General features: G+C 38.1%; 1 protein-coding gene across 1 annotated transcript in view; it reads right to left on the minus strand.

Moving 5' to 3' along the window:
- The window catches only part of LOC122009862 (obg-like ATPase 1), a 58,200-nt gene extending 32,916 nt beyond the window's left edge, over nucleotides 1-25,284 (minus strand). The window contains exons 1-5 of the mRNA XM_042566174.1: nucleotides 25,041-25,284; nucleotides 24,456-24,623; nucleotides 23,615-23,738; nucleotides 23,033-23,124; nucleotides 3,861-3,959 (exon numbers count right to left, since the gene is read on the minus strand). Of these exons, the coding sequence (XP_042422108.1) occupies nucleotides 3,861-3,959; nucleotides 23,033-23,124; nucleotides 23,615-23,738; nucleotides 24,456-24,623; nucleotides 25,041-25,127 (570 nt within the window). The 5' untranslated portion in view covers nucleotides 25,128-25,284. The remainder of the gene's footprint in view (nucleotides 1-3,860; nucleotides 3,960-23,032; nucleotides 23,125-23,614; nucleotides 23,739-24,455; nucleotides 24,624-25,040) is intronic.
- Between the last annotated feature and the right edge of the window lie 1,935 nt (nucleotides 25,285-27,219).

A 27,219-nucleotide genomic window follows, 5' to 3' on the forward strand; every position in this document is an offset into this window, starting at 1 on the left:
AATTTTTCTCAAAACTTTGTCATAAACTTTTACGGTGTAAGTTTGCTTCTTTTTCCGGTAGTTTTCAATAAGTTATTTGAGAAGACTATAGCTTCTATCATCGACATGAATTCAATTGATTTTTGATCACCTTAGTCTCCTTTAATTTTTTTCTTATCAATTTTTTTCAAAGTTTTATGGTATGGCTCATTAACTTAATTCCACTATAATTCACAAATTTTGTTATATAAGGGACTACAATACCTACCCTCTAATAACATGGGATTTTTTTTATTTTTAATATCAGATTAAATAACTTCATAAATAATCTAGCTTCTTAGGCACTTTCATACCTATATTAGAATGTCATGTGGTTTAACTGCTTTCCCATTTTACATCTCATTTAACATTTGTTTTACTTCTGAAGTTTGGATTCTCCAATACAAATTTAAATGTTTATACTCCTCTATCCTACTTAAATTTCCTAAGCTAAGTTAGTACCTAAACCTTCCATTAAAAAATTCCTCTTCTATCACACTCTTTTATTTCCTCATCCTTCACTAGCATTATATTGGATTATCTTTAGTACATCTTATTTGAGTAAGATCCTTTATTTTCATCTCTCTTGCTTTAGTTATTCTATAGATGTTTCTTTCTCCTTTTTTGTATCGTGTTGTTGTTAATACAAGTATTCGAAAGTTTTATTCATAAATTCACTCACTATTTTTTTAGCCTCTTTTTTTGCTATTATATACTTTTTAAAGTTCTCTTTGTTCTTACAAATATACAATAACTTACAAGTTGTTCTTTTTTTTTTACACTTTCTCTTGTACTTACTTATTCCATCACCAAGATGCTTTATTTGATGGTATCCATCCTCTAAACTCACCGAGTATGCTCTTAGCCACCACTTTCAAATTTGATGTCATCTTATCTTATGTCGTAGTCTGAGTCATCATGTATTTCTCATGATATTTGTATTCCTACTCTCCCCTTAAAAATACTTTTTATTTCATCTTTAACTTCCACCCCTTGATTCTAGGAATAATGCACATTTTCCTTCTATTGATACTATGCCTGAGGCATGTATCTAACATCATTAACCTATTTTTAGTGGTTAAGTTTTCTTCAAAGATGACTTTATAATCTTTATAAATTTTTCTATCCCTCTTCCTCACCATAAGAAAATCAATTTATGACTTATTGTTTCCACTTTTGAATGTAGGTGTTCTCTTTTAAAAAAAAAAAAATTATCGATTATAAGTTTCATATGCTATCGCGAAATCTAATATAGCTTTTCTTTTTTCATTTCTTAATCCAAAACTATAGCCCCCATGCACCATATCATATTCCTCATTTTTTATTCATATATGTTCATTAAGATCTACTCCTATTAAAATCATATCTCGTTTGTCAGAATTATTTATATTATCTTATTTAGCTCTAAACCTACGTTTAGCGTTTTCATCTAATCTTGTTTGAGGTGCATATATGTTAATTACATTAATAGTTTCTTTGGCTACTGCTATCTTGAAGTTATGATCCTATATGCATTCCTAACTACTTCATCCCTTAATGAACTATTTACAATAATCCTTACTTTATTCCTCATTTTACTATTTCTTGAGTTACTCAAATTGAGTATCATAATTTAAAACCTAAGTTCTCTACTATCTTTGTTTTCTTCCCCACCCATTTTCTCTCTTATAATCATAAAATATCAAAAAAATTATAATCATCATATCTATTATCTCTATTATTTTACTAGTGAGCGTTCTTTTGTTCTTATCTAATTTAGAGTGTGAGAACTCTTGTATATTTAAAACTACACCAGTTCCTATGGAGATGTAGCAATCCTCACCAAAACGTGCAATCGAATCCTGCATTTCTTCCAAAGAACAACTTAGCATTAACACATAGTTTAATAGATTCATATATAATATTTACCTTTTATTTAAGGCTGGCTAGCAATCTAACACAACTCTCCATTATCCGGGGGCTTAGGGACGACTATGACAGAGATATTCGCTGTGGGCGAAGTTATGATTACTTGGTAGGATGAAGACAAAAAGGAAAGAACCGCACTAAGGTCCTGTTTACTTGGGAGGAAGAAACTAAAACTATGGAAATGTTTTTATCGTGGAAAACTTTCCTCTGTCTTGATTATATTCCTTTTTTTTATTTACTTCAAAAAAAATAAGAGTTATTTTTCTTTCTTTTGTTTACCTATTTATAAATCCATCAAGAGATTATTTTTTCATCATTTTGGCATCCATCCAAATCAGGTGAAAAGCAATTCCCTCCATTGTTTCAACATGCACAACTATTTCTCACAGTCGCAACTGACCTCATGCGACAACGATAGATGGCCCCGTACGATGTCCTCTTCCTTCACCACGTCCTCTTCCTATCGGCAACCCCATGGGGCGTCACACGCGGCAGGGAGGAGGCGGCCCAGCAAGCAACCTTAAAGGTTGCTCGCGATCAAAGGTCGCTTGCGCGAGCGAACTCAACCTCATGAGGACGAGGAAGAGGGCGAGTGGCAAACAACCACACGAGGGTGAGAGACCTCTGACCGACTGTAAGGTCGCTCGTCGTCAACCGCACGAGCAACCTTCACAGTCAAAGCCCTATGATTCTTTTTGTTTTTTTTATTTTCTTTTCCATCTCTTTCCCTTCCTTCCATGCAAAGCTTTTTCTTTTCTCACTCCCTCATATTCTTTTCTTTTCTCTTCTTTTCCCTTACCCTTCCCTATGGATATTTTTCCAACATCAATTCCTTTTCTTCCCCTTTCCATCTTTCAAAGTAAACATAGCCTAAGAGAGGGAGAAAGGAAGGGAGAAAAGAAAAGGAAATAAAAAAAAGTTGTTACACCAGTTTCTTTACTTGTAAAGGGGGAATAAAGGAAGGAATTGAGGAAAAATAACTTCATGAGATGGTTTTTTAAAATGTGTATGTGTGTGTAAAAATTTGTTTTTCTCTCACCATCGACCTAATTATGTGCAGATCAATTTTGCAAAAATGAGGGAGGTGAATCCTCCCTTCTCATCCTTCTCTCTGCTCCTCCATCAAAGCAACACTGAAAAGATGATTTTTCTTCCATTCCCTCTCCATCTCTCTTCAGCATACATAAACATACCTTTAAAATGAGAGAAATTTAGAGTATAGAAACTATTTAGATCAATATTTAAATAATAAGTTTTAGCTTAGTAAAAAAAAGACAACCCGGTGCATGAACCTCCCGCTATGCAGGGTCTCGAGGAAGGATCCATTGTACGCAGTCTTACCCTGCTTTTTGCAAGAGGTTGTTTCCAGAATTCAAACCCGTGATCTTTTGGTCACAAAACAACAACTTCACCGTTGCGCCAAGGCTCCCCTTCAAGTTTTAGCTTAGTAGTGAAAGTAATATAACCATATAGTAAATATGAGTTCAAAAGTAGCTCGAAAAAATTAAATCATGGAAAAGAGTTTGTTACAAGATAAAACAACTTTACACAGATCGGAAATAATGTTTTATGGCAAGTTTGATAGCAACCTGGAAATGAATATAATGAGTATATTTATCACTTTCAAGTCTGATGACAGATTGGAAAGAATGTTTATGATAATTTTGATATCATCCTGGAAATGAATATAAAAAGTATATTAATCACTTTCAATTGTGAATTTAATTCCCATCAAAGGCTGGAATCTTCCAAGTGAAAGTTATTCAAGTCTATATAGATGCAAAATCTAAAAGCAACAAGAAAATGAAATCCATAGAAAACTTGCAGTCTATCATAAATATGTATATAATTAAAAATGGAATAAAATCATTACAACTATTGTGTAAGCCCAGAATCATAAGTGATGAAAAAAATCTGATAGTCATCATACCAACCTTGCCACATAATTCATGTTCAATTTTTAATTGTTTATCATTGCTTCTCTTCATGCTCTTCTCTAGGTCCTCCAACTTCTTGTCAATGAATTCCAAATCCTACAATGAGGAAATATAATTGTTCATAAAACAAAACAAAAAAAGGAATTCTGTACCTTCAAAGCAAACAAAATCTCAAAACCAGAAATACACAACCCATGACTCATACTTAAGTATATCCTTGATAGTGCAAACAAAGGAAAAGGTAAACAAAGACTTTGGAAACTAACAAAAGTACTAACACAGGTATATTTTTTAAAAAGGGCATTAAGCAAAAAAATGTCAATTTAAATTGACTTATATAACTACTATAATAGTAAAACACTTGCATTTCTGTAAATTCCCATTTTAGCCACCAAGAAGAAAAGGATAGAATAAAGTGACAATGAGAATAAACTTAAGAAAGGTTAAGAAAGCAGTTACATAAAACATTTCAAAAATTGTTTATTCAAATCATAATATTGTCCGATAGCTGATAGTCCTCATGATCGTGTTTGTTCTACATGAATTTTCACTCTCCTTTAAGCCCTATGCAAGATTATATCACTAGTAATATTCCAATCAATTCTGTCTTTTATTATATTGACTACTATTTTCTTTAGTCTCTCCCTACCCGTGCATCACACACTAACTGCTCTAATAGATTCAACTATTTTAACTATTTGTCACCTTTGGACGTGTCTATATCATCTCAATATATTCTCGTATTTCGTCATCTATTGGAACTACACCTGAATGTTCTCAAATACTAGTATTTTTATCCTTCTATTAACAATTTATCTTAACAATTCTTGTATCTATTTTATTAATTCTCATATCTTAAAATTTGACAGATTGATAAAAAGAAGGGAAAAAAGATATATATAAAATAGCTAAAACAAGAGAGAAGAAAATAAGGGATCTTACCCAAATAAGATGTGATAAATCCAATAATATACTAATGAAGGATGACGAAATAAAGAAGCGATGGAATTGGTATGTTCATTAACTTTATAATAAATATTTAGGTGTCCAACTTAGTATAGGAAATTTAAGTAAGGCGAGTACAAAATTTTAAATTTTTATCAAAGAATTTAAATTTCAAAAATAGAATAGGCACTAAATGAAATACAAAATGAAAAAATAATTGACTCAAATGATATTATGATAGAGATATGGAAGTGTCTAAGGAAGGAATATTGAATAGCTAACGAAGTCATTTAACTTGATATTTTTGACGAGGAAAATGCTTGATCAGTAGAGGGCAAAAGTACTCTAGTACCCCTTATAAAACAAATGAGACATACAAAATTGTGCAAATTATAGGGGCATTACGTTAAATTTTCTAAAAAAATGATAGGAAAAAAATTAAGAAAACCAAGGTAACTGAATATCAATTTGAATCCATGCATAAAAGATCCACCATATAAGTTATAGATCACTGATTGAAAAGTATTAGAAAAAGAAGTAAGACTTATTCATGGTATTCAATGATCTCGAAAATGTTTATGACAGTCCTGCGGAAAATTATATCGAGAATTCTATAAAAAAAAAAAAATTAACAGACCATATATTGAAATAATTGAGGATATGTATGAGGATATAATAACAAGGGTAAAGACTCCAGGCAAATTAATTAAAATATTTTCTATAAAAGGATCGGCTCTAAGCTTATATATCTTTATACACTAGTCATGGATGATCTTATTAAACAAATTCAAGACGCATTAATAGTGTACGTTATTTGTTGATGGCATTGTTTTAGTCGATGAGACACATGAAGGATTGAATACTACGATTAAATCTTAGTGAGAAATGGAGACACATAAAAGATTGAATGCTAAAATCGAATCTCCATGAAAAATGCATGAAATAAAAGGGTTTTAGGCTTAGTAGAGATACAATATATAAAATTTAAATTTAGTAATAGCAGACATAGCAAAGCAAGTGTTAAGATAGGAGATGATGAATTACTTAAAAAATTAGAGTTTTAAGCATCTAAGTTTGTTTCTGCAAAAGGATAGAATAGTTGATAAAGATATTTTATATAGGATACAAGAAAGATAGTTAAAATGGAGGAGGGAGTCAGATGTTCTTTGTGATTATAAGATACAACAAAAGCTTAAAGGGAAGTTTACAAAATGATAATTAGACATGCTATGCTATATGAAGTTAAATGTTAGGCTATGAGTCGAAAACATGAGCAAAAGATGAGAATCGTAAAGATAAGGATCTTAACATAGATGTATGGTCATACGATGATGGACAGAATAAGAATGAGAATAGAGAGAAAATTGAGTTGTGCTATTGAGGAAAAATTATGAGAGTTGAATTTAAGATGGTACGGCAATTATTTAGGCGACTAATAAATATCCTAATTAAGTAATGAAATCATCCAGAGATTGAATAGTATTTGGACAGTCGTAAACGACCGTTGCTTGGAGTGTTTTGGACAAGAATCAAAATGGCCAAGCAAACAAGGAAGATGACTAAATCAAGTTGTGCATTTGCATCTAAGTAGAAACGCTCATCGAAGCCCCACTAAGATCGAGGGGGAAAGAAGTCGACCAAATGGAGGGTTCACATGTTCTTGGTCAAGGCCTTCATTGTGGGGTCATTTACATTAAAGAAGAGGGGCAAGACGCAGGTGAGATTGGTTCTAAGGAAAAGAAGGCCTTGATGTGTAGAAAGATAGAATAGCTTAATCTTTCTTCTTACTTAATTCAAAGGATTCTTGTAAGGTAACCGTTTATTAACTCCTTTCCTGCTTGTACTATGACTATAACTATGTGACTTTCGGTAAGAAAGAGTTCACACTTTTTTTCATATCTCCTTTGCCCTTCGCACCTTGGAATATAGAATAGATACTTTTGAATCTCCCTTCTTTTATTCATCTCACATGCACAGTTAAGTACGAGTCAAGAGCAAAGACCATTGAGATTGATATTTCGGATCAAGTTATGATCCTCATCGATCAAGAAATAGGAATAGAAGAGGACAAAGAACAGTTAGCAGAGCTTGTTCATAAGTAAGTTGCACATAAACTAGAATAAGCCACAGATAAAACAAGGGATAGTGTTTCCCGAATGGCCTGTTAAAAGGAATCATTGTATAAAAGGAGGAGATGAAGATCGGCTAGTGAGAGGGTTTTTCGCATTAATATCCCACCATTAAGGGAGTGAGTGCACCAAACCATAAATAGACAATGTCATTCTATCCATTCCCCTTTCCTTAGAATCCAGGGATCAATATTGCTTACTCAAGCTTTCCCGAGTAAGTTCTATGCTATTGACCTCTATCTTAATTAAATGTTCTTTTGTGAGATACGACAATTAAATAATAAGTGTTATTTGATAAATAACCTTATAGAATTTTCTGAAAATTTTTAGAAATTTTTCGGGATTTAAAGTTCATATGAATTTATTAGGCTTAGAGAAAGTCTGTTTGGAATATTCATTTAGTTGATTGAGGAAATTAACTGAAAGTTGAAAACATTTAACCTAGGTTATATAAATTAAAAGCTAAGTCTCTCTCGTTATTTCCTCTCACCGAAGCTTCTTCCTCGATTTCCCCTCTTCACATGCATTGTCGATGCCCACAATCTCCTCACGTGTCGCCGTCGGGCATTAACTGTAACGCCCCGATCCGGGCGGCCCCACCCGGACCGAACCAGGAACGACACCAGGATTACCTATCGGTTTGATGACTAGCTCCACAGACCACCAGAGGTCCTTTCAGCGTGCTTTGTCCTCACTCGCACGCACCCTGGAAAACTTCCCAGGAGGTCACCCATCCTCAGATTTCTCCAAGCCAAGCACGCTTAACTTTGGAGTTCTTAAGTTTGGGCTTCCGAAAAGGAAGGTGCACCTTGGTGATATGGATAGTATCATCTAACATTTTAAGTCATATTTAACCAGAATCTCAGAACCGGGGTATTACAATCACCCCCACTTAAAGACACAACGTCCTCGTTGTGTAACCACAAATCACACCACAAACAATCCAGTCTCCCTCGCTGGGTGGTGCCTGGGTGCTCTACAGGCGCACTCACGGTCATGAGTCGCTCGATACCATCTGCAGCCCGGCTGGGGTGGGCCCCACCGGACCGACAGGGAGCGGCACGAATTACCTATCGGTTTGATGACTAGCTCCAAGACCACGGGAGGTCCTTTCAGTGCTTTGTCCTCGCTCCATGCGCACGGAAACTTCGGAGGTCACCCGTCCTCAGTTTCTCAGCAAGCACGCTTAACTTTGGGTTCTTAAGTTTGAGCTTAGTAATTTCGTTGTAATACCGGTTACGAGATTACGGTTAAATATGACTTAAGGGTTAGATGGTCTATCCGTATCAGCCAGTCGCTTGGGCTGAACTTAGAACTCAGTTAATCGTGCTGGCGGATCGAGATGGTGACCTCTGAAGAAATTCAGTGCGTCGCGGTGAAACAACCTGCCTCCGATGATCTGGGCTAATCGTCAGCCGATAAATACTGATCGTTCTGGTTGATCGATTTCTCCGGCCGGGCGTTACGGATGGTATCGAGGCGACCTTGCGGCCAGTGAGTGCGCTGTGGTAGGGCACCGGGCACCACTGGCGAGGAGATTAAGGATTTGTTTGTGGTGTGATTTGTGGTTACTGACGAGGGCGTTGTGTCTTTAAGTGGGGTGATTGTAATACCCCGGTTACGAGATTACGGTTAAATATGACTTAAAAGGTTAGATGGTACTATCCATATCACCAAGGTGCGCCTTCCTTTTCGGAGCTCGAACTTAAGAACTCCGAAGTTAAGCGTGCTTGGCTTGGAAATCGAGATGGGTGACCTCACAGGAAGTTTTCCGAGTGCGTGCAGTGAGACCAAGCGGCGAAGGACCTCCGGTGATGCGTGGGCTAGTCGTGAACCGATGAGGTGATTGCGGTGTCGTTCTGGTTGGTCGGGTGGGGCCCACCCGGCCAGGCGTTCTGAATACTTACGGGCGGGGTCGGCAGGCGTCGATAAGGCTCGTGGCTCATCAGCGACCTCCGTTGCAGGGAGGCGTTGGTTTACCGTCTCCCAGTGGGAGGTGGGCGTCGTAATTTGTGATAGAGTGCAGCTTGCGGCCCCGCCTATTATAATACCCGGTTACGAGATTACGGTTAAATATGACTTAAAGGTTAGATGGTCTATCCGTATCACGAGTGCCTTCCTTTTGGGCTCGAACTTAAGAACTCGAAGTTAAGCGTGCTTGGCTTGGAAATCGAGATGGGTGACCTCACGGGAAGTTTTCGAGTGCGTGTGAGTGAGAATGGCTGAAAGGACCTCCGGTGATGCATGGGCTAGTCGTCGAACCGATGAGGTGGTGCCGTTCTGGTTGATGCAGGTGGGGCCCGCTGAGGCGTTCTGAGATGGTATCGGGCGACCTTGCGGCAAGTGAGTGCGCCTGTGGTAGGAGCACCCAGGGCACCACCTAGCGAGGGAGATTCTGGGATTTGTTTGTGGTGTGATTTGTGGTTACACAACGAGGACGTTGTGTCTTTAAGTGGGGGTGATTGTAATACCCCGGTTCTGAGATTCTGGTTAAATATGACTTAAAAGGTTAGATGGTACTATCCATATCACCAAGGTGCACCTTCCTTTTCGGAAGCTCAAACTTAAGAACTCCAAAGTTAAGCGTGCTTGGCTTGGAGAAATCTGAGGATGGGTGACCTCCTGGGAAGTTTTCCAGGGTGCGTGCGAGTGAGGACAAAGCACGCTGAAAGGACCTCCGGTGGTCTGTGGAGCTAGTCATCAAACCGATAGGTAATTCTGGTACCGTTCCTGGTTCGGTCCGGGTGGGGCCCACCCCGAGCCGGGGCGTTACATTAACGCCGACTACCCTGAGGGTCGGACACTTCCGGCGTAGACTCCACGACCACCAACACCGAACGTGGTCGCTACAGACGCAGCCGCAATAGGAGTGGAGGCCAGCCCCTCTCCTGGCCTCCTCACGCAAAGCAACACCGACGTCGTGCCCTATCTCTTGATCCGTCGTCGCCACACTTGCGCGCTGCGCAATCAACCACCGGACTCCCTATTCCAATCGACCATTGTCGATGACCCGCACCATCTCTCCCGATTCCCTCCTCGCTGAGAAGCTCGACACCAACTGTGACTTGGTCGTAGGCAGCCAACCTTCACCAGCTAGTTTTTTTCTCCTCCGGCCACTCTTCTACCCCAAGATCCAATGTCGGACCTCATTTCCTTTTCCGACGTGAAGTTATCATGGCATCATTCGGGCACCACTGATCCGGCAAGATCAAGGGAGCAATTAGGGGTAAAATTTCTTGTTTAAGAAGTTACTTGATCCATAAACAGATTGATTATCAGATGTGGAGTGGTTGATTGTTGGATTGGGATGATTGGATTTGGTTAATTTCGAATAGTTTGGTAAATCCATTCCCATGGTTAATTGAAGTATTAGTTTGATGATGTTAAAGGAAATTATTAGCTAGTTTGAGTTGCCATGTTTGATTAGTTCATAAGGTATTGAACGGGGAGGAAGATGTTGGATGACAAGGTTGATAATAAGGTTAGCCTTTGATCCATAAACTTGATTAATGAAAGCTAATCATTATTTAAGGTTAATTAATGATCGTGTTTGATTAGTATTACTCTAATTAGTTTAGGGTTTCAATTTAGCTAGATGTTTGCATATGTGATTAGCTAAAACTCCTACAGTACACACCATATATGTGTACACTACAACATATAAACAATCAGCATGGTAACTCCTACAGTACACACCATACACATGTGTACACTAATCACACATGTATGATGTGTACTATAGGTGTTACTAGTTTACTATACATGTTTAGTAGATATCTGCTAGATCTTTTCATACATATAGATATATGTGTTGGTGCAACCTTAGGTCAAGGTTGACCTGGTTGACCCAACTCGAGTTGACCTGACTCGAGGTGTATTTTGATGTTTGACGAGAATAGAAAAGTTGTATCTTGATGTTTGACAAGAATACAAACTTGGGAGATTGTGGGTGCAACCTTTGGCCAAGGTTGACCTGGTTGACCCGACTTGAGTTGACCTGATTCGGGTAAAGTCCAAGTATGGAGACTTGGCACGGAAAAGTCCAAGCAGGGAGCTTGGCACGGGGAAAGTCCAAGTATGGAAGCTTGGCATGGAAGTCGGAGAGGGCTCGGTAGCTCGTTCACCGGACTAGGTCCGAGAGGGTTCGGTAGCTCGTTCTCTGAACTGAACGTGGGAGTCGGAGAGGGCTCGGTACCTCGTTCTCCAGATTAGGTCAGAGAGGGCTCGGTAGCTCGTTCTCTGGACCGGACATGGAAGTCGGAGAGGACTCGGTAGCTCGTTCTCCGGACTAGGTCCGAGAGGGCTCGATAGCTCGTCTTCTGGACCGGACGTGGGAGTCGGAGAGGGCTCGGTAGCTCGTTCTCCAAACTAGGTCAGAGAGGGCTCGGTAGCTCGTTCTCTGGACCGGACGAAGTCGGAGAGGGCTCGGTAGCTCGTTCTCCGAACTAGGTCAGAGAGGGCTCGGTAGCTCGTTCTGGGCCGGGGCCCGAAGTCGGAGAGGCTCGGTGGCCGTTCTCGGGACTAGATCGAGAGGGCTCGGTGGCTCGTTCTCTAGACTAGAAAGGCTCTGGGTTTGGGGCGGGAAGCTCTAAAACCAGCGAGGCATTGGATCGGTCTTGACCCGATCGGTGATACTGGTTGTGCGGATCGGTGCATCGATCGATCGGTGATATAGTTATCGATCGGTCTCGTGACGATCGGTAACCTGATAACTACGTGAGTTATCGATCGATCGGTGACCGATCGGTAAGCGATGGGATTGAGAAAACAATAGGGATCGGTGCGTGGACGTCCACTATCTTTGATCGATCCTGGCCGATCGGGGCCTAAACCAACTCTGTGAGAGTTGGGATCGTCTGGGGATCGGCCTAGGACTGATCGGTCCCTAGGCCGATCGAGATTCTGGACCGATCAGGCCATAGCCTGATCGGTCCAGGCCTAGCCGTTGAGTCACAACGGCTAGATTTCTGCTTCTTCTTTGTCTTCTTCACAGGTTCAGGATATAAAGGGCCTCTACATCAACAGTGCAAAAAAGAAGTTCTTCTTCCTCACTCTTGCGATCTGAGCTTTGCTGAGCTCCCTATTCCTGAAGCTTCGTGTGAGCTTCCCTCGACTGGGTGATCAGCTGCTGTTGACATCGTGAAGTTGCTGCTTCATCGAACTCCAGTCGACGAGAAGGCAAGCAAAGTGTTTTTACATTGATATTGTTCTTGTTTTCTTTCTCTATTGGTTGTACTCCATTCTTGCTGTTGCAAGAGAGATTGTGGCGAGGTTTCTCCACCCAGAAGGAGTTCATATTAGCCGGTTATCCGGGATCTCATCCACCGATGGATTGATAGGCTTCGTCCACCTTACGGACACGCCGAGGAGTAGAAGTATCATCTCCGAACCTCGTTACATCATCGTGTTTGAGGTTTGATCTTCTCCACTTTCGTTTCTACATTGTATTTCCGCTGCGCTAACCTAAATTGTAGGAAGAAACGATAATTTGAGGTCGGCTATTCACACCCCCCCTCTCTAGCCGCATCCGAAGGTCCTAACAAGTGGTATCAGAGCAAGGTTGCTCTTCGTCGGATTAACACCCGGGGGAGCACAAGCTAGAGAATGGATCTACTTGGAGAAGACATCACGATTCCACCCTTCTATGATCACGACGACTTCGCGTATTGGAAGGTAAGAATGAAGTATTTTCTTATGACTAACATAGTGAATTGGAATTGTATACGAGTAGGTTTTACTCCTCCGGTGGATAAAAAGGGAGAACCTCTCGAGAAGAAGTGGACGAAGGAACAAATCCACCAATCCACAATCAACGACGAGATAACGAAAATCCTTGAATTTTCATTACCTAATGATATCTTGTGTAAGATAGGTGGATACAACGATGTCAAGGAGTTGTGGAACAACTTGGATAAATTCCATGAGGAGAGCTCCAATTCAAGTCATGAAGAGGAGAGGTATGGAATTAGAAGTTGAGGGCTACTCAACATCTAAGGAAGAAGAGGAGAAGAATTCTTCTTCAAGATTGGAGCAAGAAGAAGAAGTCTCTACCTCCGGAAGGGATGAAGAAGAAAGCGTATATCCATCCTCAACCCTAGGTAACTCAAGCAACTTAATTTCAAATAAATTACATATAATGTGCTTTGAGTGTAGGGAATATGGGCATTACAAGAGTAAATGTCCAAAGAGGATTAGGAAGACTCCACCGGCACCAAAAGTCAAGGAAGCCGGAGTCCCGATACGCAAGGGCAAGGAGCACGTGGTGTGCTTCCAATGCAAGCAAAGGGGACATTATAGGAGCCAATGTCCGAGGGGGAGGCAACCTCACAAGGACAAGAGACCAAGCACATCTATAGGGGGAGCTAAGGCAAACCCTAAGGTACCCTTTAAGGCACATTATTGCAATTCTAATAAGAAACATGCTAGTAGCTTTATTGCAATTGCCAATGATGATAAGCATGATAACCATAGAATCCGATACATGCCTTAGGTGCCAAACATATTAGCCTAGATAAGGATAATACTAGAAATGTCATCCCTAGAATTAACTAATCTAAGGTTAAGGAAAACCTAGATAGGAATCCCAAAACAACTAGACATATGCCTAGGAATACCTCAAAGAAAAATGACAAATTAAAACTTGAGGTATTAGAGAAGGAAAATCAAGTCTTAAGGTCAAGACTTGACACTTTAGAAAAGGCCCTTAAGAATTTGGAGAAGTCAACTCTAGGGTCTAAGGGTCAAAAACAAAAGTCCAAGGACATGAGAGGTTTGAGTCACAAACCTAAGTCTCAAGTGGTCAAGCCCACTTATCATAATGTTCCATTCGATTATGGAACAAGACCTAGGGCTAGGAAGACCATCACCAAGGTCACAAGGGGAGTCACCCCTAGAGTTGATCTTGATGAGTCTCAAATGACCAAGGCTTTAAAGCCTAGGAGGGTTGCTAGGGAAGTCATCCCTAGTGAATATTTAGTGAACTCAATGAGCTCAAATAGGTTTTGGGTTCCTAGGAGCGTGATTTCATCACGCTAGATGGGTTAGGGTGTGCCAACCTTAATTGGATAGGTAGTTAACCTAATCATGGCAAAAGGTGGCATTTTAGGAAGTTTCAAGGTATAACCAAGCCTTGAAAATGAAATTAAAAATTATTCCTAAGGTGATTAGGATGTGCCAACCACATTTGAGAAATTTTCTAGGGTCAATCTAATTGGCACATAGTGATCTAAAAATCTTTAGCATATGATTTTAGGTCTATTACACTTAGGAATATAGAATTTATGGCAAAATGACCAAAATTATCAAAATGGCAACTAAGGCTAGAATTAGGTATTTTCTATACCTTTATATGTTATTTGCCATATATTGTTTGCCATATGTCATGTCATGACATCATATTTATTTTATTATCATTTGAAATGTCATGATAATGCTTAGGTTAGTTATATGTCATGTCTTATTTAAGTTTCATACTTTATGACATGACATCATTTCACTTATGATATTATTTTATGCCATGTCATCATCTCTTGCATTTATGATCAATTAAATTGATTTAAGGATAAAAACTCAATTTGATATGGAAATCAAATTGTTGTCTAGAAAATGCATGAGAACTTAGCTTAAGATGACCTAAACCCATATCTCACATCAAAATTGACTTGGATGTGTTTGATACACCTTAGATGTGTGTGAGATATTAGGATTATGAGTTAGGATCAAGGTGCATAGCTCTTGTACCTAGATGAGCCTAATTCTAAATTGAGGATCATAGGGAAAGCTTGTGTACAAGTCATGTACATTTAGCCCTAAGATTGTGGTCCTAAATTGAATGGTTTAAAATCATTTCAAAATTGATTTGAAAAACCTTGATGAAGCTTTTCTAGTGATAGCATTCATCATTGAGCAAGTTGACACAAAGATGGATTAACCTTGAGCTATTTCAAAGTCTTTCGAACTTTGTATCAAGATTTAAAAATGGAAGTTATTTTCATAGAAAACTATTTTTCCATGATAATATATGTTATGAGGAATGTATCCTCAAAATTTTATAATTTTTGGAATTTTTTGTGATTTTTTAGGGGTTTCTGAATTTCGGGAGAAAAATCAGAAATCCCTATCAGATTGTGGACGATCGGAGGGATCTGATCGATCGAGTGTGGATCGGTCTTGTGGCCGATCGGTGAGTCTGAGCGGTGCAGTAACCGTCGGGCGTGCAAATGCTGATTTTCGATTGTTGTCTGAAATTTCAGCTTTGGAAGTTGGTGTTTTTGATTTCTAAAGGGTTGAATCTCTCCAAGACATTGTTGGTGCAATGGTCAAGGGGGAGTTGACCTTTAGGGGGAGTTTTACCTATTGATCAAAGGGGAGTTGACTTGTAGGAGGAGTTTTTACTCGATTTCTGAGGATGAGTGATATGGGATTATCACTAAGTTGATTATTGTCTTTAGTATCAAGGGGGAAATTAAGGGTTTCAATGAAAGGTATAGGACTTTCATTAGGAAGAAACTCTTAACCTTGATTCACTCTTTTTTATGTGTGTCAAAAAGGGGGAGAAATGTCTAGAGAATGTTCAAGGAAGAACATTGGAGTTTGGGGAGAATGCTCAAGGAAGAGCATTGGAGAACTATTGGAAAACCTAAGTTAGGTTATCGGGTTAACCTAACTTGATTATGATTTTTGTCAAACATCAAAAAGGGAGAGATTGTTGGTGCAACCTTAGGTCAAGGTTGACCTGGTTGACCCGACTCGAGTTGACCTGACTCGAGGTGTATTTTGATGTTTGACGAGAATAGAAAAGTTGTATCTTGATGTTTGACAAGAATACAAACTTGGGAAATTGTGGGTGCAACCTTTGGTCAAGGTTGACCTGGTTGACCCGACTTGAGTTGACCTGATTCGGGTAAAGTCCAAGTATGGAGACTTGGCACGGAAAAGTCCAAGCAGGGAGCTTGACACGGGAAAAGTCCAAGCAGGGAGCTTGGCACGGGGAAAAGTCCAAGTATGGAAGCTTGGCATCGAAGTCAGAGAGGGCTCGGTAGCTCGTTCTCCGGACTAGGTCCGAGAGGGCTCGGTAGTTCGTTCTCTGGACTAGACGTGGGAGTCGAAGAGGGCTCGGTAGCTCGTTCTCCAGACTAGGTCAGAAAGGGCTCGGTAGCTCGTTCTCTGGACCGGACATGGAAGTCGGAGAGGGCTCGGTAGCTCGTTCTCCGGACTAGATCCGAGAGGGCTCGGTAGCTCGTCCACTGGACCGGACGTGGGAGACGGAGAGGGCTCGGTAGCTCGTTCTCCAGACTAGGTCAGAGAGGTCTCGGTAGCTCGTTCTCTGGACCGGACGAAGTCGGAGAGGGCTCGGTAGCTCGTTCTCCGGACTAGGTCAGAGAGGGCTCGGTAGCTCGTTCTCCGGACGGGGGCGGAGAGGGCTCGGTAGCTCGTTCTCAGACTAGAAAGGCTCTGGGTTTGGGGTGCTCACAAAACCAGCGAGGCATTGGATCGATCATTGACGATCGGTGATACTTTGGTTGTGCGGATCGGTGCAGCCGATCGATCGATGATATAGTTATCGATCGGTCTCGTGGCCGATCGGTAACTGATAACTTCTGCGAGTTATCGATCGGTGCGGTGACCGATCGGTAAGCGATGGGATTCGAGAAACAATAGGGGATCGGTGCGTGGGCGATCCACTATCTTTGTCGGTCCGCAGGCCGTCGAGGCTCTACTGATGGTCGCGGACCGATCGGGGCCTAAACCAACTCTGTGAGAGTTGGGATCGATCTGAGGACCGATCAGCCTAAACTGATCGGTCCCTAGACCGATCGAGTTTCTGGACCGATCGGGCCATGCTTTGATCGGTCCGGCTGCTTAGATGATCGCGGCTAGATTTCTAACTTCTTCTTTGTCTTCTTCAGTTCGGGATATAAAGGGCCTCTACATCAGACGGTGCGAAAAGTTCTTCTTCTCCTCTTGCGATCGAGCTTTCTGAGCTCCCTATTCCTGAAGCTTAGTGTGAGCTTCCCTCATTGGGTGATCACTGTTGACATCGTGAAGTTCTTTGCTTGAACTCGATCGACGAGAAAGCAACAAAGTGTTTTTACATTGATATTGTTCTTGTTTTCTTTCTCTATTGGTTGTACTCCATTCTTGCTGTTGCAAGAGAGATTGTGGCGAGGTTTCTCCACCCAGAAGGAGTTCATATTAACCGGTTATCCGGGGTCTCATCCACCGACGGATTGATAGGCTTCGTCCACCTTACGGACACGCCGAGGAGTAGGAGTATCATCTCCGAACCTCGTTACATCATCGTGTTTGAGGTTTGATCTTCTCCACTTTCGTTTCTACATTGTATTTCCACTGCGCTAACCTAAATTGTAAGAAGAAACGATAATTTGAGGTCGGCTATTCACATCCCCCCTCTCTAGCCGCATCCGAAGGTCCCAACAATATGTGGCTGATAGATCACGTTTCAAGATATACTTATATTTATCACATTGTTGCATGGATGATGATCGTGTTTGAGTCATGTGTATTAGCATCTTACACATCATTACACTGTATGCATGCCCTGTTGACCATGTCTCCTACGAGAGGTTGACGATCATGTCTCCGCTACGATGTTGAGAGAGATGACAGTGGTTGGTATGTTCTGTTAACCATGTCTCCTATGAGAGAATGACGATCATGTCTCTACGATTTTAAGAGAGTTGACAGTGGCATGTTGACCATGTCTCCTACGAGAGGATGACGATCATGTCTCCTCTACAATGTTGAGAGAGTTGATAGTGATCGGTATATCCTGAGACCTTGCCTTCCTCTATAATGTTGAGAGAGTTGACAGAGACTGGTCTGTCTTGTCAACGATGTCTCCTACAAGTGGTTAAGAGTGTCGTCGGTAATGGTGATATGTTTGTTGTATTAATATCATTGGGCTGATATATCCTAGGCTACCCACAGGTAATTATGGTAGAGTGATCTCCCGCAGACAAGGACCCTAATATTTCGAACTGTCCACAGGTATTGTGGTAGAGTGATCTCTCGCAGTCCCTAGCTAGTAGCTAGATGTCTTGGTCATTTGTATTTCTGATGGTGGAATGTTGCTCCCACAGTTGATGATATTCCTGGTGGTGGAGCGTTACTCCCACAATTGATTTGTTTTCCTTATGGTGGAGTATTACTCTCACATATGATGATCTAGTACTATCTTGCACTTGTACATGCTTGTGATATGTAGTACTCATGTTGATCATTACTTAGCACTACTTATGTTATCATTTGCAGAGTAGGTTGATTATGTAGTAGATGCATATTTATGTCATCTTCAGATGGTGAGTATTTTCCTTTGAGACGGTATACTTTAATCTCCATATTCTTATTTTAACCGTGCACTATCACCGTTTATTACCCATTGAGTCATTTGGACTCACTACCCTATTTTTATCTTATTTTTCTCAGATAGCAAATAGATGATTGTGGAGTCGCTTGGAGAATCCTGGCTGCTAGTCCCACGTTACACTGAGATCATTTTATTTCTTTTATGCTATTTCTTACCTCTCTACTTCTTGTATGTAATAATTTGCCTTGCTCTTGGATTTTAGCCTTGTGGCTACTTTTACTCAGTTATGTGTGTTATTGTGTTATCTTGCGTGGTTTGTATCTGTACCGGCCGTATAGGTTGTGTATTATTATTATCTTCCGTTGTATTTGTTTCCAGCCGTGTGAGATATATTATGCTTTCTTATTCCAGTCGTGTGGGTTGTTATCATGTTGTATCAAATATTGTTACAAGGGGTACATACGTTCTGTCGGACATGTATACTTCCAAGGCGTGACATCTTTTGCCCAAAAAGGCGACTAATCTAAGGGTCAATTCATCCTCATAGGTTGTTCAAGAAAAAGGGACTATAACTTTCCTATTGATGCAAGTAACTAAACAATTTTGTTAAGATACGAATAAGCCTCAAGAACCATGAATGCAAAATAAAGAATCTCATTTTTCACTTCCTATTTCCCATTGTTCCTTCAAATAACTAAAGTCTTTACCCAATCTTTAAAGCGAAACCATCTTCAATTTTCGCACAATACATAGAGTCAACCATCAATAGTTTTCACTGTTTAGCCAGCTATATATATATATATCCCCCAGCTTACTCACCTCCCACTCTCACCCTTAACAAAGCTTTTGATTCCAGTGGTTCCATTCCCGTTCTAAGGAAAATTACTAGACTAGTTCCCATGAAAGATATAGAGCATACCATAGTTCTTGTGAAAAGCACCTTACATCTTTACATTTCCAAACGCTAAGCCATGCTGAAAACGGAGTAGTTACTCAAGATGAGGTAGTGAACCATCTTGTCTTCATGGGTCATTCAAATGTAAGTGCATCGTAGTGAGAAAAGTATAGTGCTAGTGGTTTTCATTTTCACGTAGTGGTGAAGAATGCCAAGCACAACGCTGCAAAAATCATTCATTCTTCAATGGGTCACGATGGGTCCCTAATTCAGTAGCCCCATGAGGGAAGGAAAGAGGGAGATGGGTGTTGGTTACTTCAAGAGGAAGGTTAGTGCATGAGAATAGCATAGCAGAATAGAGGCGTTTAAGATGGTCCGGCAAAGACTTGAGCGATTAATAAATGTCTCAATTAAGTCATGTGAGACCGTAACAAATACATATTAATTGAGGAAGGAAACTAAAGAAAACTTGGTTAGCAGCGATAAACAACAACAACAACCAAGTCTTATCCCACTAGGTGGGGTTAGCTATATGGATCTTTCTACACCATAAGGCAATCTCTTACTATATCATTATTTATATTTAAATAAATTTTATTTTATTTTATTGTTGCTAACTAAGTCTTTCTTCTGTCTTCCTTATTTGATGGGGCATCACCAAACAGGAGTATTTATTGGTCGTTTAAGTACATATTTGTATCATCTTAAATGTGTCTCGAGGAGTTTTCCCTCCATAAGTACAACCGACTTTCCTCTAATATTTTCGTTTCTTATCATGTTCATCTTTGTATATCTGCACATTCACCTTAATATTCTCATCTATACAACTCTCATCTCATACTCATATACTCGAGTTATAGCACTATATAATATAACAGATTTAATTGTCGTTTTACAAAACTTTCCTTATGCCCTCCTTCCATTTAACCATCCTGCATATATTATATGTAACGCACCTCTCAATCCCTCCATCTTTTTGGAAAAATTATCTTAAATATTTAAAGTTGTTTCAGACAACTCGTCATATCTTATCTTCACAATTGTCTCATTAGCTAAACTTAAATTTCATATTCTGTCTTTACTAAATGTAAAACCTTTCGCTTCTAGTATTTTAGCATTTACTCTTTCACATATCTCATATACCAAAACAATATCATCTACAAGCATGCATTACTGTACCATGTGTCAAGTGAATTCATCCGTAATTAGTGTAAAAAGATAAAGACTTAAAGTTGATCCTTGATAAATCTATCTATATGTGAAATGTTACATTTCATGCATATTCTTAATTAGTTCAATATACGCTATGCTAATACACCTCTTTTCTAGAATTCTCCATATAATTTTCCTTGGGATTCTATCATAAGCTTTTTCTAGGTTGACGAATATTTTATGTGAGTCTTGTTATTGTCCTGATACTTTTCAATTAGTTGTATGAGAAGATGTATAGCTTCTATTGTTGATCTTTTAGGCATAAATCCAAATTGATTTTTTCGTTACTATGATCTCCTTAATCTTTTTTTATTACTCTTTTCCAAAGTTTCATAGTATTACTTATTAGTTTAATACCTCTATAATTGACACAATTTTATATGTCTCCTTTGTTCTTATATAAGAGAACTAAAATATTTACCCGATCAAGTATTTTTTTCATTTTCAATATGCAGTTGAATAATTTTGTAAGTCATTCAATATATTGTTTCCCTGGACATCTCCATACTTGTATCGGAATATCATCTCACCCAACTATATTTTCATTTTGCATCCATTTAAAGCTTGTTCTACTTTTGAAATTTGAATTCTGTGATAAAAATTTAAATTTTCATACCTATTTGATTCATCACCCAAATCTTCATTAACAAGTTGATGATTCTATCGCTCTTTTATTTCCTCATCATTTAATAGTATCATATTACATTCATCTTTAATTATCTTATTTGGATAAGATCTCTTGTTTTTCTCTCGCGCGTTTTAGCTATTTTGTAAATATTCATTTCCCCTTCTATCCAATTTTTTTATATAAGCATTCAAAAATTTCATTCTTAGCTTTATTCGTGACTTTTTTTTGGCCTCTTTCTTGGCTACCAAATATTTAAAGTTTTCCTCATTTTTACAAGTATATAATACATTATAGGTTGTCCATTTCTCATTTATTTTCTTTTATACTTTCTCATTCCATCACCAAGATTCTTTACTTTGTATTGCACGTCCCTTTGACTCACCAAGTACACTCTTACCAACTATGTTCGACTTTAATATCATCTTATATCATGTCGTATTAGTGGTCGTATATTTCTCCCTCCTACCCTCTCCTTAAATATATTTTTTCCCATCCTTTAACTTCTACCACTTAATTCTATAAGTTGTGTATATTTTTCTTCTATTGATATTATGCTTGAGGCGTATATCCAATACTATTAACCTATGTTGAGTAGTTAAGTTTTCTCCCAGAATGACCTTATAATCTTTACAAATCATTGGTTAGCAACAATAAAATAAAATAAAATTTATTTATATATATATATATATATATATATATATATATATATATATATATATATATGATAATATAATAGGGGATAAAGCCTAATAATGTAGAAAGATATAGATGATTACATAATAGGGGATAGAGCCTCATAATGTAAAAGGATCTATATAATCGACCCCACTTAGTAGGATAAAGGTTTGGTTATTATGGTTGTTGTATGTATTATTTTCTAATAGCTTGATCCTTTAATCCATAAAAAATGCAATTCATTTCACAATCTTATACAAATTTCCTTAGCTAAAGGGGCGCATGATGAACACAAGATCCCAACAACATCTCTCCATTTAGACCACCAATTGTTACCCTATAAGTGATATTCTTCATCAATATCCCTTCTTATTAAATAATAGATCTAAAATAATTAGAACCCTTACAAACTCATAACAAAACTATGTTAAGAGTTATCCTCATTCACAAATTCACATTCTCATAAACTTAAAAAAAAATAATGCTACATGTGTATATATAAGGGATACTGGTGAATTGCCTTGTATGACAATGGCTTTTTTAATTGTTCAAAGTGATGCTATGATGTTTCAACATCTAGTAGATAAAGTATCCAACAAAATATGCTTATGTACCATCAAGGGCTAACATTGAATTTCTTTGACTTTGCCTAAAGATATGTTAATCCATGATAGACAATATATAAAAAAAAATCAAAGCACATCATACTTGCAAGTAGAATCATAACTTAAAGGATAGTGTACATGTTCATCACTTCAATATTCTTTTGATTCTTAGAAAAATAGAAATGATATAACAAATAAAATTATGTTAAGAGTTATCCTCGTTCATAAATTCACATTCTCATAATCTTAAAAAACTTAAATTAATGTTTTATGTGCATACATAAGGGAAACTAGTGAATTGCCTTAGATGACAATGGTTTTCTTAGTTGTTCGAACTAATGCTATGACATTTCAACATCCAGGAGATAAAGCATCCAACAAAATATGTTTGATGTACTATCAAGAGTTAACATTGAATTTCTTTGATTTTGCCTAAAGATACGTTAATCCATGATAGACAATGTAAAAAAAAAAAAAAAAAATCAAAGCACATCATACTTGCAAGTAGAATCAAAACTGACAGATCAATTCATTCAGAAAGCAGCCACGTAACAAGAAACAAGATCTGATTCACCACTCTTATCAAAAAGCACAAGCTAGGAAAAATTAGAATTGTGTTATCAAACACACCATTCCAACAACATGAAAGCACTTGAACACATTAAATAGAAAAATAAAGATAAATGGTACTAGGTATTAGTTGATTGGCCCACCAGCAAATAGAAATCATTATGAGGAATGATAACAGTACCTTAAGTCGTAGTTCTTCGCCTATGATCTCCAAGTCCCTAATAGGATCCACAGAATCATCAACATGAACTATGTCTGGATCTTCAAATGCTCCTTGAAAAGGTGAAAGAAACTTTGAGAAACTAATGCAAACATGAAACCTACAGTTCTATGATGAGCAAATATAAGAATTTTTCAAATATAAAATCCAAGACACCAAAAAGATGGAAGATTAACACTAATGAATATCTGAAACTGAACAATCTGATCCAAATATAAGAACACACAACCACACATTAGTATTGATGTAGTCAAATAAATATGTGCATCTTAAACTTCTTAAAACATCTGGTAGCCCTACTGTACTGTCATAAAAAAACACAATATTCTTCACAAATCAAGCAAAAAGGTATGTTTGCAAATGAAATACTTTAAGCCGAGTGATCCAATAGAACCAATACTAATATCAATATATGTGTTAAAACCTACATTTCATAAACAGGAAGAATTTTAGAACTGAATGAATCTAGGATGCAAAAAGATAATAATTTCAATCATAATGCCCATTTCCAAAAGAAAAAGTAATTAAAATGATAAAACTCACTTAAAACATGAAAAATTCCATCGACTGCACGAATATGGGACAGGAAGTTATTTCCTAAGCCCTGTCCCTCATGAGCCCCTCTCACTAGTCCAGCTATGTCGTGTATCTCTAGAAAAGCGGACACCTGCACAGGAAACACAAAACAATTCAGTGGACCTGTTATGTCTCTTAAAGAGAGGAGAAAAATGGGAAAATATGACTTCAGAGATGCTCTATTTAAAAAGAATTTGCCACATCCTAAGGAGATTTTTATTCTATACCAAGCAATCACCTAAAAGTAACACAATATCAAACTCAAACTACGGGGAAAACATCACAATGTTCATTAAGGATGTTTTTCTCTGCCAACAATAGAGCAAATACTGCTATCCCAAATGTTAATATCACAAGTGTTTGTAGTGACAGATTTTCATATTGCACACAGCCAACCGGCATACCTTTGTGTATTAATGCAAATATATATATTATGTAATTAAGGTAGCTTTGGAATTTTGGCTAGGCAAAAGTCACAAAATGCAAATCAAACTCACTATCATGGCAATGACCATTGCTTAGAGGCATACAAGAATGCTCCGAGTTGATCATCTAACTGTTGTAACTTATTGCATCAAAACAATTAACACAAAATAGTGCATTGCTTCCTACTACTATTCTGAAATCCTCAATCAGCATTTGATAAGTTTTGGAATACTATTCAAAGTACAGTGACTAAAGAAGCAAAAAAATTACATTCTGTGGTGAAGTTCTTCAATTAAGCTTACTATAATCAAAGTGGTTAATAGTATCTGAGGTTTAGACAAGGAAAGATTTTCAACAGCAATTACAATACAAGAAAATACACCTCACTCTTCGGCTTGTATAATTGGCAGAGCCAATCAAACCGATCATCAGGAACGTTGACCCTTGCTTCATTAGGTTCTATGGTGCAGAAAGGAAAGTTCTCAGCAGGGATTGACAATTTCGTAAGTGTGTTGAAAAGGGTTGACTTGCCAACGTTTGGTAATCCAACCTGCAAATAAAAATAGGTTGAATTACACTATCACAAGATACAACTCAAAGGTGTCTTCATTCTTCAGCCAGGCCAACACGTGAAATCATAACATAAAACGAAGAAGCTTATACTGTTTAAATAAAATAAAGATCAATCAAAAAGAGTCAAACGAAAATTAGTCAGCGACATATGTTTTTAAGCCACATAGAGAGATTCGATTATTGTCAAGTAAATGAAATCTAAATAAGAAATTTAATAAAAATGTTAGTTTAAACAGACAACCCACGCAACATATACACCTGTATCACAAACAACACTTTAATCTCCTTTTCCTTACAGAAGCGAGGAAACCATTTCTGAAAAACGAACGAGATCCAACAACAGAGCAACAAAGACGCTATGCTTAAATTTGAACTCGAAAGTTCCGAAGCTTACAATTCCAATCTTCAAGTGTGATGAGAAGCGCCCAAGAATCGGCCGCTCCGCAACAACATCCTTCGATTTTGCAGCTTTGGGAGGCATCACGAGGGCTAGCAATAACCTCCACTGTGGGTTTATCTAGGGATATTCGTGGCCAAAGATGCGTCCTTCTAATGTTTTAAGCTCGATTTCGCTCCCCAAGCTAGATCTGTTGTGAAGGCAGGGAAGAGATATCAGCGACACGAGAACGAAATGGAATCTGGCAATATATAGCGAACCCTAAACCGGTCATGAGACTGGCTCAAGTCACCAGCGCCGTCCAAAGCTTGATGGACGGTCTGCGGCCAAAACTTGGTTAAAAAACTGACGTTAAATTCAACTCGAATAAATTAATTTTTTTTTAATCAATCAAACTTTAAAAAAAAATAAACTGATGATAAAATATTAATTAATTTAATTTTTAATTAAAATAATTGAATTTCGATTAAAATTTAAATAATCAAAGTTCAATTAAATTATTATTATTAAAATAATCATGATAATTTTTAAACTATTTTAAAAATTAAACTAATCCGATTAAACTATTTTAAATAACTAAATAGTTAAAGTTCAGTTAAACTATTTTAAAATTTTAAATAACTATTATAAAAGTTCGGTTAACTTGAAAATATCAATTTAATCAAATTTTAATTTTTAAAACCGTAACCGAACTGATTAAATTTATATAACTGATATTTTAAAAAAAAATAAATTTTTGAATTAATCCAATTGAACTTTTAAGTTTGGTATAGATTAATTCAATTTAATCAAATTTTTACTAACCTTAATTCTACTAATATTTTTAAGATTTCTTAGAATAAGTATCTAATTTTGTAAAATTTATGCTCTGGTTATTTAGGAAGATAATTTTAAAAATTAAGGAAAATTTTTCGTAGAGAAAATTTTTCACTGTTTACTTCGTGAGAAATGATACATTACTCTTCATTTCTCATGTTTATTTGTTATAAAATAATGGGTGGATGGATTCCTAAATCCATTCATGGATCTTTTTATGCTATTTTCGTCTGTCTAAAATCAGGAGAAACGACCTTCTCTTCCCCCTCTTCCTCATGAAGAGGCATCGTGCGATTGTGCAGTGGCACCAAGCAAGTTCATTATGAGGTTCTTCATCTTGAAGTTCTTAAGGCTCACTCGCACTGGCCTCCGCCTCCCACACCTTCTTCCTCCACTACTGCTTTATTGACCATAGAGTTAAGTTACCATCATTTTGGGGAGATGCCTTTAGAGCATCGTCATTGGAAGCGACAAAATCTGCAAGGAACAAACAATCTGAGATTAAACGAGTCTCATCTTTATCTGAGTATCTACTACTAGGGAACTATTTCCTATGTCGTCATATGAAGAATGCAATAGCAACAATGGCAAGCACTTTGAGAGTGAGGACTAGGAAAAGAATTATGGTGATCGCAACGGTGCCGAAGCTATGTCAAGAACGAGGCGTAGAGTGTGAGGCAGGAAAGGTGAGGGAGGAGATGATGGAGGGGAGGAGTAGGAGGGGAAGAAAGGGGTGGAGGGAATTAGGTAGACTGACAAGCCGAAAGGGGGCTTAGCCGGAGAGATGGGAAAGAAAGGGATGTGGAGCACCCTCCGGCTACTAGAGGCGATTGGAGTTGACATCGCCGGTGGTGGAGGGAAGAGCAAAGAAAGGTGAGAGGCTAGTGTTGGTGTAGAGGATCTGCCCACCTCCAACACCATGCCAGTGTCGGTGCCAACAGAGCCAAGAAGCTTGCACAGTCGTTTGCCTCGCGTGTCTTCACCTTTTTTTTTCTTTTATTTAATTCTTTCTTTCCCTCTCCTTTCTACTGTCTTTCCACAAGATCCCTTTCTCGCCCCTTCTTCCTCTTTTCTTTTCTCTTCCTTCACTCGAAGGCATTTTTTCCCGCAGTGATTCCTTTCCCTCCTCAATCCACATCTTGAAGGAAACATAACATTAACAAAAACATGTTATTCTTAAATTACCATGACCAATATAATGGTGAGTAGTGGGACATAATTTTTAGACAACAAAAATTCAAATATCACGTAGGGTACATTATACATGAAAAGTTCAAATTACTTGTGATATTGAGTAGTCCGACAAGACTAATTTGTGCTTCTCGATTTATCTTAATGGTCGAAGAACAATTTGTGTCTA

The sequence above is a fragment of the Zingiber officinale genome, chromosome 8A (assembly GCF_018446385.1).
Source record: "Zingiber officinale cultivar Zhangliang chromosome 8A, Zo_v1.1, whole genome shotgun sequence".
NCBI lineage: Eukaryota > Viridiplantae > Streptophyta > Magnoliopsida > Zingiberales > Zingiberaceae > Zingiber > Zingiber officinale.